General features: G+C 45.9%; 1 protein-coding gene across 3 annotated transcripts in view; it reads right to left on the bottom strand.

Annotated features, from left to right (window-relative positions):
- CUNH10orf143 (chromosome unknown C10orf143 homolog) overlaps positions 1-9,437 on the bottom strand; it is a 34,472-nt gene extending 25,035 nt beyond the window's left edge. For 2 of the 3 annotated variants that reach the window (XM_085841206.1, XM_085841207.1), the window contains exon 1: positions 9,036-9,437. In XM_085841206.1, coding sequence (XP_085697332.1) covers positions 9,036-9,104 — 69 coding nt within the window. In that variant the 5' untranslated portion in view covers positions 9,105-9,437. The remainder of the gene's footprint in view (positions 1-9,035) is intronic. The other variant, XM_021168420.3, reaches the window with a different exon arrangement.
- Between the last annotated feature and the right edge of the window lie 4,782 nt (positions 9,438-14,219).

Below are 14,219 nucleotides of genomic sequence, written 5' to 3'. Positions count from 1 at the left end.
GAGGCATAAAAGGATTAACAGCAGCAGCAATAATGAGTAATCTGAAGTCAACTCACTCCTATCTGCTATACCTGGGAGGAGCCTGAAAACACATTCCAAGAATAAGTCCACTGTTTTTAGAAACTGAAGTCACAAGACTCTTGTCTTGTTTTCTTAGAGTTTTCTCACAAGCACTAAGAATTCTCCTCACATGACTATGTACTTGGACCATGTTCCAAGAGATGGACAGTGAGGGTATTAACCTCATTAGTGGAATCACAGCCTGATGAGCTAACAGGATGCATGGGCTGACAGTAAGTCATGGGGTATGCCTTAAAGCCTTCATCTCATCCTCAGTCCCCTCCTCTCTACCCACAGAGAACACTCAAAGAGTTCCTATAGCTGCATATGCTCAAAATGTTAGACATGAGTTATGTGTGTGTACATGATCCAAATCAAAAGTTATCATTCCTGGGATGAAAAATGCACTATATGCAATTAGTGGCAAATTAGACACTTTCAAAGAAAAGGTTGGTGAGCTTTAAAAAAAAAAGCAATAGAAGTTCAGAAACTGAACACAAAAGATAACTTTCACTGGGTACAGAATTCTAAATAGACAGGATTTTTTCTGTCATTGATGAAACTCTACTGTCCTGCAGGAGCATTTCCAGTGTGAAGTTGCAGCTGTATGTTTGTGTCTCAGTACACAGTGTGTCTTTTTGTCTCTGGCTACTTCTAAATTTTTCTATCAGTACCTTTGAGCAATTTCCTCACTAGCTGTCTCTGCCACCATTTTCTTCATGATGTCCATGCTTGGAATTATTGAGATTCGCTGACCTCTAGGGTTATAGATGCCATCAAGTTTGAGACACCAAGCTATGCCTGTTGGCATGGGCCTCTAACCCTAGCCACTTGGGAGGCTATGCAGGAACATTACAAGTTCAAAGCCTGCTTTGGCTACAGACAGATTAAAGGTCAGTCTGGGTAACGTAGTGAGACCCTGTCTCAAAAAGAAAGCTGGCGATGTAGCTTAGCAATAGAACGTTTGTCTGCCACAAATGAGGCCTTGTATATGGTCCCTAGCAACTGTCCTCCAGAAGTTTTCAAAGTAATCCAGGGATGAAAGCCAGTGTAGAGTTCTTGTCTAACATGTACAAGACCTAGTGTTTGATTTCCTAACACAGACAAAAAAATAATCAGGAGGAAATGGATTATATATTTCTGCTCAGTATTAGAGTACCAAGGATACAACCACCCATTCAAGGATGTGAGGGTCCAATCACCAACACAGACATGCAAACCAATCCCTGACCCTCAACATCCAGAAGGAAATATGGACTAAAAGAAGAATTCAACTATGATGGAATTTTGTGAGTAAATCTATGGTCTCTTGATTCTTGCCATGGAAACCTCTTTAAAGTATAGTGGCTTGAACCAAAGTCTATGAGCTGGCACCTTCAATAATCAGATCTCTTCTAATCCAGACAGATAAACAGGGTCCAATTGGATTAAGACCAGGGTGAGTAAAACAGGAACAGCACAGAGAGCGTAGGTCAGTGTAAAACGCAGGACTACAACTGAGAAGAACAGACAGAGAGGAAAGAGATGGGAGCTTCTTCGCCATGAGGTGATCCGATGACGCCTACAACGGTGGTGTAAACTGAAGATGCACACTAGATCACAACGGTGGTGTAAACTGAAGATGCACACTAGATCACAATGGTGGTGTAAACTGAAGATGCACACTAGATCACAAGCAACCGGCAAAACCACAACTAACCAACCAGTGAGGGAATTAGCACACAATCAAACAAGAATGCTCCATTAAACAAAGGAGGAAAACAGGCAAAATAAGCAAAGAACACCTAAGTGGAAAACAAACAGTAGGCCACATGCCTGTAACCCCAGCTCAGCAGAAGCAGTGGGGTGGCATTAGAAACCCAAGGTCATCCTTGACTAGATCCTGAATTCAAGGGCAGCCCAAGCCATATGAGATCCTGCCTCAAAAAGCAAACCACAACAGAAAATCCCTCGGGAGGCAAAGCCAGGAAGAGCTCTACAAGTCTGAGGCCAACCTGTTCCCCATAGTGAATTCCAAGCTGACCACGATTACAGACCACCTACCTAGCATACCAAGGCCCTGAGCTCACTCCTCAGCACAGCAGAACACTGGCTAGCTTGTCTGCAGGCATTAAAAGGCTGACCCTAAAATTCATATGGGAATTCAAGGCACCCAGAATAGCAGACATAGTCTACAAAAAGAACAAAGTGAAAATAAAATTGCAATTTACAGATCTCAACACTGACTTTACGTAAAGGATCTGCAAAACACAACTTTGACTTCAGAGGGGGAAAAAATGGTTTATTCTGGGTGACTCCATGGACTCTGAATGATGTGTCCATCGTGGGAGCAGAGACAGTCATAGCTCAAGGCTTTTACTAAACACGCTGGTGTATCAGGTAGGCATGCTGCAGGCAGGTAAAGAAGCCTCTAGAGTTCTGAGGGCTCATGGAAGCTAACGGTCTCCCAAATTAACGCATTAATCTGATAGCAAAAGAGTGTCACATAGGATAAAGAGGTAGGTGATAAGTGGCTATTCAGGACAGCTGAAGAGAATCTTAGCTGTCGATCTGCAACACTGTACTTCTCCCCAGTCACAGAAGTTCAATCAATGTGGGGAAGCTTTAGCGCGGGCGTGCCCTTTTCAGGGAACTCCCTTTCATACTGTACTGCCTAAGCCTGTACTGTCCGAACATAAAGATGAATGCACGCATCAACTGAAAGTCCACGAAAAACTCTCCCATCTACAAAGAACTGATTTCTGACAGGGCTGCCAAGGTGATTCCTGGGAGGAGGAAAATAAGCTGGTCTACAAAGGGTGCTGAGAACTTAGTACTGAGTGCAACACAACCCAGTTGTTTTGAGCCTGTTCTGTGCCATGCTGGTGGATATGGAACACAGATCTAAATGAAGGAGTCAAAACTAACTTCCTTACAAGAAAACACAAAGGTTCAAGGTGGGAGAGGGTTTCTGCAAACCATGAATCTGGTAAGGAACTTCTATAAGCATATATAAAAAAGAGGAATAGTGGTGGAGAGATAGACCCGTGGTTCAGCGTATCTGCTGCTCTTGCAGAGGACCAAGGTTTGGGCAGAGGAAGTCCTTAAAAAGACAGACAAATGACCAGGAAGTAATGGAGACAGCAGGTCACTGCCCAGGAAATGCATATTAAAAGCAATGAGATCACACTTCGCGCCAAGCTAGGAGGCTCTCCTCAAAAAGACAGGGGTGAGGAGGACTTGGGAGCTAGCTCCCAGCTGGGGAGACAGACAGTGTTAAAACCATTTGGTGTTGGAATCTGGAAGCTCTTTAGATGACTAAGCAAATATTTACCATAGCCCCTATAAATCTCAATCTCATCCTACATCCAGAAGGAAGGAAAACATGTGCATTCATATTTGTACTTAGCATTTGTGGGGGGCACAAAACCCAGCTATGCCTTCCTAATGTGAGTTGGTCATATGCTGATAATAATTTAATCATGATATTTAAAACTAAATTTAAAAAAAAGTAAAAGTGAGAAGCAGAAGACTATGAAGTCAACATATTCTTCGAATCTGTTTCTAAAGAACAAATGGAAAAATTACAAGAGGAAGCAGTCATTTCTCCCTGGAACTCACGAGCTAGAGAAGCATGTTTTGGTTCACTAGGGCATCACAGGTTTGGCTCTGCCCCACTGTCTTGCCCAGAACTGAGCTGTCTTGAGAGGACTCAAGGACAGAAAACTTGGTGGCAAGCACATTCATATGCTGTGGGCAGGCAACGTGACTAATAAACCTATGTGGTGCTGTCTGTCACAGAGCAGCTCTTCAAGGGATTGTCTTTAACAGAACTCTGCAAGGCTGCTGTCATTCCTGTAACCCTTCCTCTGCACTCAACCCCAAATGGTCTGATGTGAACTGCTAAATCTTTCAGAGTCGCACACACACAACTTGACATGGCCTTCGCAACACCGCTCCTTGGTAAACTTCAGTCCAGAGAAAGAGGAGACACCCCTGGTGGCTCCCTGCCCTACTGCTCCCTTTCTTCCCTACGGAAGCCCTGCACATTTCTAAACCAAGTAAAGACCTCTGTGACTCCTTCCTTTCCATAGGGCCAGACTCTCTCCTAAATTTGTCTCTCCTGCCTCAACAGGTGAGCAGCCAGACCAGCTTAATCCCTGTGACTGAGTGTGGTGGTTTAAATGAGAATGGCCCCCATAAACTCACATATTTGAACAAGTTGGTAGAGCTGTTTGGGAAGGATTAGGAGGTGTGGGGCCTTGGGAGGAGGTGTGTCACTGGGGGGCAACCTTTGAGGTTTCAAGAGCCCATACCATTTTCCAGTCTCTGTCTCTCTCTGTCTGGTGGTTGTCATCTCATCATGTATGCTCTCAGCTACTGCTCCAGTGCCATTCCTGTCGTGCTCCCTACTATGGCAGTCATGGACTTACCCCTCAAAGCTGCAAGCAAGCCCCCAATTAAATGCTTTCTTTTATAAGTTGCCTTAATCATGGTATCTCTTCACAGCAATAGAAAAATAATTACAATGCCGTGCAAATGGCACAGGGTTTCTGTAGAGGAAACCTAACCTAACCAAGGCTGTCACATCACCAATGCCCACAGCAATGCATGGAATATAGCAGGTGCCCAGTGGAACAGAGGGACACTGTGGCTATCCATTTGCCACACTTGCTACCACGGTAGCTATTCTCAGTGCTAGAAACTTCTCTTACAAGGCCAGGATACTGAGTACTATGAGAAGTTGGTATCCAACTGGCTCTGCTCTGCCTAAGAACCACTTGCCAAATGCTGATTCTGGCCAAAGTGTTTTCTCAGCTCTGCTGGTGGCTACTGTCTTAGTTAAGGTTATCATTGCTATGATAAAATATCATGACCAAAGCAAGTTGCAGAGGAGTGGATTTATCCAACTTACCTTTCTACCTAACAGTTCATCATCAAAGGAAGTCAGGATAGGAACTCAAACAGGGCAGGAACCTAGATGTGGGAGCCGATGCAGAGGCCATGAAGGGGTGCTGCTTACCGACTTGCTCCCCATGGCTTGTTCAGTCTCCTTTCTTACAAAATGTAGGACCACCAGCACAGAAATGGCATCACCTACAATAGGCCAGGCCCTCCCCCTTCAACCACTAATCAAGAAAATGTCCTACAGGCTTGCCTACAGCCTGGTCTTATGAAGGCATTTTCTCAGTTGAGATTCCATCCTTTCAGATGACTTTAGCTTGTGTCAAGTTGACATGATACTAGCCAGCACAGCTGCACAAAGTGCAGAAGTACACAGTGCACAGAGCTGTGGGCAGAAGCTGGAGACCATTCTCAGCTCTACAGGAACCAAACAAAAGCATTTGCATGTGAGCACCAGAGGTGAGGGAGGGAGAGGACAGAAAGCCCCTGCACAAGAAGCTACTTAACTAAGCCACTCTGGATTATTAGATAAAAGGCTAAGAAGCAGCCAGGGGACCACCTTGGGTATCATTTATCAGGCACCATCCATCTTGTTTTTTGAGACAAAGTCTCTCACTGGCCTACAGCTAACCAAGTAAACTAGGCTGCTTTGATCAACTAGCCCCAGGGACCTGCCTGTCTCTGACTCCCCAGAGACATTTGCGGTTACAAACGTGGTTTTTTCATTTGACCTCCGGGGATTGAACTCACAAGAATTTCCTTGGCTAATCTCCCCAGCTCCATCTTTTCTCTTGTGAGTGCTGCTGGAGATTGAACCCAGGGCCTTGTGCATATTAAGTACCTGCTTTGCCACTGAGCCACGCCTACCCTAGTCTTTCTTATGGTAAAAAACAAAAGTAAGGGCTGGTGAGATGGCTCAGCAGGTAAGAGCACTGACTGCTCTTCTGAAGGTCCTGAGTCCAAATCCCAGCAACCACATGGTGGCTCACAACCATCCGTAATGAGATCTGATGCCCTCTTCCGGTGCGTCTGAAGTCAGCTACAGTGTACTTATGTATAGTAATAAATAAATCTTAAAAAAAAAAAGGAAACAAAACAAAACAAAAACCTCAAAGTTACCTGCTGGTGAAATGGTGGCTATGTCTGTAATCCCAGCACTGGGGAGGCTAAAATAGGAACAATTGAGAGTTCCAAACCAGCCTGGGCTACAAAGGGAGGAAGTTCCAAGCCACTGTGGGATAGGTAGAAAGATCCTGTCTCCAAAAGTGAAACCTAAAGTAAAAGTAACACTTTGTTGTGCTGACTGGAAAGACGCAGCAGCATGCATTATGTCTACAGCCTTGTAGCAGCAAGGAAAATTAAATGCTGCATACCTGTCATCTCAGCTCTGAGAGGAGGCAGCAGGTTCAGGAAAGGCCATTCTGGGTTATGTAACAGAATTTGAGGACAGCCTCAACTAGAGAAGACTCTATCTCAAAAAACTACTAAGAGGTAGTAAATGAAGGTGAAAACTGAGTATGAACTGGTCAATGTGCAAGGAGTAGAGGTAGCACCGTTCTGCTAACAAACTGCCTACTCCTAACCTCTTCCATGCATAAGCCTCAACACAGAACCATAAACTTACTTAAAACATTGAGTGCTACTACTCAGCTATTAAAAAGAATGAATTTATGAAATTCCTAACCAAATGGATGGACCTGGAGAGCATCATCTTGAGTGAGGTAACACAATCACAAAGGAACTCACACAATATGTATTCACTGATAAATGGATATTAGCCCAAAACTTAGGATACCCAAGATATAAGATACAATTTGCTAAACACATGAAACTCAAGAAGAATGAAGACCAAAGTGTGGACACTATGCCCCTTCTTAGAATTGGGAACAAAACACCCATGGAAGGAGTTACAAAGTTTGGAGCTGTGATGAAAGGATGGACCATCTAGAGACTGCCATATCCAGAGATCCATCCCATAATCAGCTTCCAAACGCTGACACCATTGCATACTCTAGCAAGATTTTGCTGAAAGGACCCAGATATAGCTGTCTCTTGTGAGACTATGCCGGGGTCTAGCAAACACAGAAGTGGATGCTCACAGTCAGCTATCGGATGGATCACAGGGCTCCCAATGGAGAAGCTAGAGAAAGTACCCAAGGAGTTAAAGGGATCTGCAACCCTATAGGGGGAACAACATGATGAACTAACCAGTACCCTGGAGCTCTTGTCTCTAGCTGCATATGTATCGGAAGATGGCCTAGTCGGCCATCACTGGAAAGAGAGGCCCATTGGACTTGCAAACTTTATATGCCCCAATACAGGGGAATGCCAGGGCCAAAAGAATGGGAATGAGTGGGTAGGGAAGTGGGGGGGGGGTATGGGGGACTTTTGGGATAGCATTGGAAATGTAATTGAGGAAAATACGTAATAAAAAAAATATTAAAAAAAAAAACATTGAGTGCAGTTTGAAGTAAGTTTACGGTTTAAGTACATTTAAGTCTTTGTAAGGAAATCAATCCTTACATTTTACCAATGAAGACTCGGGAGCCAGATGCTGGCACGAAAGTCTCCTTGTTCAGAAACAGAGAAAACACCCAGCTGACCTTCCTCCTCAGTCGATGTCCCAAAAGCCATGCCCCTTCTCCCACACCTTCATCAAAGATACCCTTTAACTGCGTGTCCTTCTCTTCTACTTCCTGTGTATCTCTCTGTCCATCTTCCTGCCTTCCTCCTTACTCTCTATGATGTTTTAATACTTCTATGTTCACTTCCTGTCAACCGGTTGCTTGTTCTGCCTATTGACCATGGCTGACTTTGTTTTATCCTGTTTACAACAGTCAAGCTGAAAACGTTTGCATGAAAGGTGTGTGCTTGGGCTGTTTTCCCAGTAAATAACAGAATCTGGGGGTTTAAGAGTGTGATCAAATATCCTGCAACAATTGAGGGTTCTTTTGTTTTGTTTTATTGGTAATTTTTTTTGTAACTCAACTGTGCAGGTACCTAGTGAGAACTCTAGAGGTTGTTGCATGTCACATGCCTTGCATGCTCAGCTCCTGGGCAGCACCTGGCACAGCCAGCTTAGCCTACCCAAAGACTTCCACCTCCCCTTAAAGGAATGCTTAACTTCCCCTTGCCTTCTCCCGAGGTTTGGGGCAGGAAGTTAGGTATCTGCGACAGACTGAGCACCTGGGCTTTCAAAGTGCTCCATTTATAGGCTTGGCAGAAATGAGGCCATTCTACAGAGATCCTTCTCTTAGCCAACTATCAGACTATTCAAACAATGGATTCCAAAGAAATGGTAATTTCTCCAGGAATCTCACACCTGCGTCCCAAAGCAGGATGGGGGTGGGAGTGGGGAGTGGGGGTGTGGGGGTGGGGTACTTGTCTCAAAGAAAGATTTCACACAGTTCTGTCAGACCCCTTCACAAGAAGACACTGAAGGTGCGGGGCATTGGGGCTCACGCCTTTAATCCCGGCACTTGGGAGGCAGAAGCAGGAGAATTTCTGAGTTTGAGGCCAGGCTGGTCTACAGAGTAAGTTCCAAGACAGCCAGGGCTACACAGAGAAAAGACCAAAAAAAAAAAAGACACTGAAGCCTAGACAATGCTGGCTAGACTATACTTTTGACACGGACTTCTTAGATATTCTTGGCTCTCTATTTCAATTTTAGTCTCACTTCGGGACTCCTGAGTCAGACTAGGAGTGATTTCCTCAATCTCTTTGTTCCTCTTCCGACTAGCTGTTTTAAATCTTTTCCCGCTTTCCAATTTTAACTTGGCTCTTTCAGTTTGTTTATGAGGATAGATCGCCAGAGCGGACTTGTGGCACAAGTTGTGATCCATAAACTCCATAAACACTCAGAATACTACAGCTTAAGTCAAGGGAGCAGACAGCTCTTCATCTTTGCGCAAGCGCAGCGGGAGAGGCGGGACTGTCCTCTGCCTAGCTCCACCCAGACCCCGCCCCTGGCCCCGCCTCGGCAGCAGGCTTCCGCCGTCCAGCCGGCCGGTCATCCGGAAGGACCACGCCCCGGGCGCCGCGCGCCAGCTAGGACGCCACCTCCCTCTGCCTACGCCCTGCCCGGAGCTTACCGCGTCCCCTGCCGCTGGCAGCTCCTCTGTCCTCCGCCGTCTCCAGCGGCCCGGCGCCAGGCTGTCCATGCGGCTTCGCGTACCGCCTCTCAGGCCACTCCGAGGCGGGAACCACTCGACCACGTGTCTGAAGAAGCCAATGAGGAAGCGTGGGGCGTAGCCTAGAATCCACTGACTGCCCTCGCAGAGGGGCTGCAGGCAGGAGTAGCCGAAACCCGAGTCTCCTACGGGCTGAAGTGCGGGGAATTCTTCCAGCAGCCACAGGTCGATGCCTCGCAAGCCCAAGCCGTGAGTGGCTTGTCGATTCTCGGTTCACAAAGTCAGTCCCAAAGGACGTTTGTTTAGGATTTGCCACCCTTCTGCAACCCTTGGTCCGCGGGAGGCACGCCCTCCTCTCCTTCCTTGTGATTGGTTACTGAGTCCTGATAAGTAGATCCACGGACCAATCGGCACGCCTGAGGCTGCGCTGGGCGTTGTCTTTGGGAGTTGCAGTCTGACAGCTATCAGTTTTGCTCTATGGTACAAGAGAACTCGAATTCTCAACCTGGCCTAGTGGGCAGAGCCCTGCTGTGATTTTGCTGGCGGGTCGAGAGCATACACAGGAACACGGTGACCTGGGGCAGGGACAGCCACAGGCGTCGGGGTTACGGAGTGGCTCTCGGCCTGGCTTTACGGAAAACTACACACTTGACTTCTCAGAAGCTATGCCAGGGTTCCTGCTGCAGCTTGAATAGGCTCTCCCTCTCCTCCCTCCCTCCCTCCAGGGCCCACCGCAAAGTTCTGAACTGTTCTCTACCAAAGCTCCCAGACCCCCATGCTTTATTGACGAATTAAATTAGAGCCAGTTCTTTGGCAGTGATTGTCTAGCCGTGGGCCTGTGAACTGGTTTGAACCAGTGGGAAGGAGAGACGTTGCTTGGAGCAGAGACAGTAAGATCCCCTTTTCCAGTTCCAGTGTAGTGTTAGCTTCCTGGGACGATGGCAGCCTTCACATCACGAGGACAGCTAGTGGCAATGCTAGTGGGAAGTGAAGTTTAACACGAGATGGATTGTTGCAATCTCGTGTCACACACCCTTCCTACCTGGTGTATCTTTGGAATTATGAATCTATTGAATTTTTTACAAGGCTTGGCAGTGTGTCTTGGTGTTGGAGTGCTTCCCTAGTGTGTTCATTGGTGTTGTCTAGAAAACCAAACAGGAGCCGGGCGTGGTGGCGCACGCCTTTAGTCCCAGCACTCGGGAGGCAGAGGCAGGCGGATTTCTGAGTTCGAGGCCAGCCTGGTCTACAAAGTGAGTGCCAGGACAGCCAGGGCTACACAGAGAAACCCTGTCTCGAAAAACCAAAAAAAAAAAAAAAAAAAGAAAACCAAACAGGGTCTTAAAAACAGGAAGGTAAGTCGGGCGGTGGTGGCGCTCGCCCGCCTTTAATCCCCAGCACTTGGGAGGCAGAGGCAGGCGGATTTCTGAGTTCGAGGCCAGCCTGGTCTACAGAGTAAGTTCCAGGATAGCCAGGGCTACACAGAGAAACCCTGTCTTCAAAACAAAACAAAAACAAACAAACAAACAAAAAAACAGGAAGGTAGATGGAGGAAGGAGGATCAGAAATTCAAAAGTCATCATCAGAGTGAGATGGAGGTTAGTCTGGGCTACTAGAAACTGTCCTAAAAACAAAACAGGGGCTGGAGAGATGGCTCAGCAGTTAAGAGCACTGACTGCTCTTCCAGAGGAACTGAGTTCAATTCCCAGCAACCACATGGTAGCTCACAACCATCTGTCATGGAGTCCAATGCACTCTTCTGGTGTGTGTCTAAAGACAGCTGCAGTGTACTTGTATAAATAAAAATAAATAAATCTTCAAAACAAAACAAAACAGGGCTGGGTTTGTTGGTGTACACCTTTAATTCCAGCATTTGGGATGTAGAGACAGGCAGATCTCTGTGAGTTCCAGGCCAGCTTGGTCTGCATAGAGAGTTCTAGCCAACCAGGGTTAAGGAGAAAGACATTGTTTCAAAACAAAATAAACAAACAAAAAACCTATGGCCTGGAGAGATGGTTTTTTGGTTACGAGCATCTATTGCTCCTGCAGAGTACATGTGTTCAGTTCCCCGAACCTATGCCACCTGACTCATTGCCTAAAACTCCAGGGGATTCAACATCTTGGGCTGGCACTCACATACATGCCCCTCAAAAATTTAGAGTTAAGATATATCTTTCTATAAAAAATAAGAAAAGCAGCATGGGAGAATACCAAGTTGATCAAGATCCCTTCCCTGTAGGCTGTAAATCTTGTCAGCTCACTGCAGTTTGACTTTCTGCTGATCTCTCAGAGGGTCGGGTCTACAGATAAGTTACTTAAGTGTCTGGAATCCTGGACTGTTTCAGGAGCAGCTCCACTTTGAGACTGCGCTTTTTTCTTTAAAAGATGCTTGAGCTAACTCCAGAACCATTTCCCCACATCCTTAGCCCATGAACTGGGTACAGCAGTGGGTATTTGTAGGAAGGTATAGTTTGGATTGGAGATGTGCTCAGTGGTAGTAGCCCAGGGTAGATCCCCAGTGCTGTAGAAGATGAGCTTTAGCTCAGATGGTATTTCCCAAACACTAGTCATTTCAGAACTGACCACAAGATGTGTATCAGATTTCTGTTAAATAGCTCTATCTTAAGTTTTTGTTATTGATGGTGTTTGAGACCAAGTCTCTATAGTTCTAGCTGGTCAGGAATTCTCTGTATAGAGTAGGCTGGCCACAAAAATCACAGAGAGCTTCCTGTACCCACCTCATAATGCTGAATTTGTCATCAAACTTGGTTCATCTTAGCCATTTTGAGATGCACAGTAGATAAACACACTCACAGTGTAGGCAAATATAATTTCTTCCCATCTCCAAAATAACTCATCTTCCCCAGCTAAAAATGTTCCTGTAAAAACTGACTCTTGTTCCTACCCTCCTTTCCACTGCCTTTATAAGCTTGGGCCTGTTCACTTGGTTTGAAGCAGGGTCTTAAAAACAAATGATAATGCCAGTCAGTGGTGGAGCACACCTTTAATCTCAGAGCTTGGGGGCAGAAGCAGATGGATCTCTGAGTTCAAGGCCAGTCTGGTCTATAGGATGAGTTCCTAGACAGTCAGAGCTACATAGAGAACCAAAAGAAGAAGAGGAGGAAGAGGAAGAAGGAAAAAAGACAGACAGACAAACAGACAGACAGAAAGAAAGAAAGAAAGAAAGAAAGAAAGAAAGAAAGGAAGGAAGGAAGGAAGGAAGGAAGGAAGAGGAAAAGAGAGAAAGAAGCCTGACTGCCTGACTATGTAGACCAGGCTAGCTTCAAACTGAAGAGTGATTCTCTTGCCTCTACCTCATTGAGTATAGACATTAGTTGTGTACCACCGTGCCAAGCTGTCTGTAAAGCTGACCAGCCTTTATAACCTCTATGAATTGAGTTAGAGTACCTGGATTTTTGGAGTGGTTCTGCTAAATACAAACGCCTTCAAGTTCATCAGCACTGTAGCACTGTCAACATTTCCTCCTTCCTGAGGCAGAACCACATTCATCTTAGGGGTCAACCATGCGTTGTGCATGCATCCATCTGTCACTAGTCCCTGGCTTGCTTTCATTTTTTCTGTATTGTGGGAAAGTGCTGCTAGAAACACTGGTCTCTGCCTTCAAGTATCTGATGTGTGTTTCTAGAAAAAGAATTGCTGGCTAGCGTGTAACTGCTCTGTCTTTCTGTCTGTCAGTCTAATGGAACCACATGTCAATTGTAGCTGTAACATTCCCACCAACAAAGCACAAACATTTCATTTCTTCATTTATCATCTGATGCTTGGTACTCTTGCTGACAAGTACCCTGAAGTGGAAACTTAAGGGTTCTGTGGAAAGCTGGCTGGATGGTGGGTGTTTTGCTGGGGCAAACATATGAAGGAATGTTTAGCTGAAGCCGACACAGGAAGAGAAAATGTTCTGCTAAAGCAAGCACGTGAAAGGACACATAATGAAGGATTCTTTGCTAGCGACACACATCTGTTGGGACGCCTTACAGTGCATAGTTGAGCTGCATTTGTCCGGACTCCATAGGGAAAAACACTCTAAAAAAATTTCTGGTGGTGACCTGACTGCAGCTTCTTGCTGCTTCCACAGACTTGGGTTGATTGGCAGAGTGACGTCAGCTGAGGCGAGACCCGTGAGAGATATGTGATGTTTGGAGAGTATATCTATGACTCAACAGACAGTGATAGGGACTGAGCTTGGCTTGCTTATTGGTCTAGCTGAGCAACACTTGTGGGTCTCTCTCATCTTTGTTGATCTTCACTTCCCTGAGATTGGCACAGCCAAGAACTTCTGTTGTCCTTCCAGGTCCCTCCTGCTGACTTGTGTGGAGGCTGAGGCCTGGTTGTCTGGTAGGTAGTGCCACTGCTCCTGATTCGTGTTTGCTATACCAACTCTAACAAACTGGACTGCTGGTGTATCCTATCTGTAAGGTGTTTGCGAGTGGGTCGAGCTGCTGCTGCTAACCTTTGAACTGAACTGCTGATTTCCAGACAACACGGACAGGACTTGCTTCAAAGAATCTTTCTAAACAGGTCCACGTCCCTCTGACCCCTATACCCTAATCTCCCACCCCCCACCGCCAGGTGTTGTTTCTTTTCCATTATCTCTGGTGGGTGGTGGGAAAGGAGGTTAAAATGTTTAAGAACCATCATTAAGCCGGGTGTGGTGGCGCACGCCTTTAATCCCAGCACTCGGGAGGCAGAGGCAGGCGGATTTCTGAGTTCGAGGCCAGCCTGGTCTACAAAGTGAGTTCCAGGACAGCCAGGGCTACACAGAGAAACCCTGTCTCGAAAAACCAAAAAAAAAAAAAAAGAACCATCATTAAAATTAGGTTTTGAAAAAAATTAAAGTTATACTTCTATATTGCTGTTCATCAAAGAAGGAAGTCAGGACAAGAACTGAAACAGGGCAGGAACATGGAGGCAGGAGTGATGCAGAGTCCATGGAGTAATGTTGCTTACTAGCTTGCTCATCAAAGCTTGCTCGGCCTGCTTTCTTATAGCACCCAGGACCACCTTCCCAGGAATGGCACCACCTACAATAGGCTGGATCCTTTCTCTTGGATCACTAACTTAGAAATATAGCCTGATTTTTTAAAAATTTATTTATTTATGTTTTTTGACATAGGGTTTCTCTGTATA

Source organism: Mus caroli, unplaced genomic scaffold (genome assembly GCF_978045245.1).
Source record: "Mus caroli unplaced genomic scaffold, Mus_caroli_1 scaffold_8, whole genome shotgun sequence".
NCBI lineage: Eukaryota > Metazoa > Chordata > Mammalia > Rodentia > Muridae > Mus > Mus caroli.
This window is presented reverse-complemented; position numbering and strand designations above follow the sequence as displayed.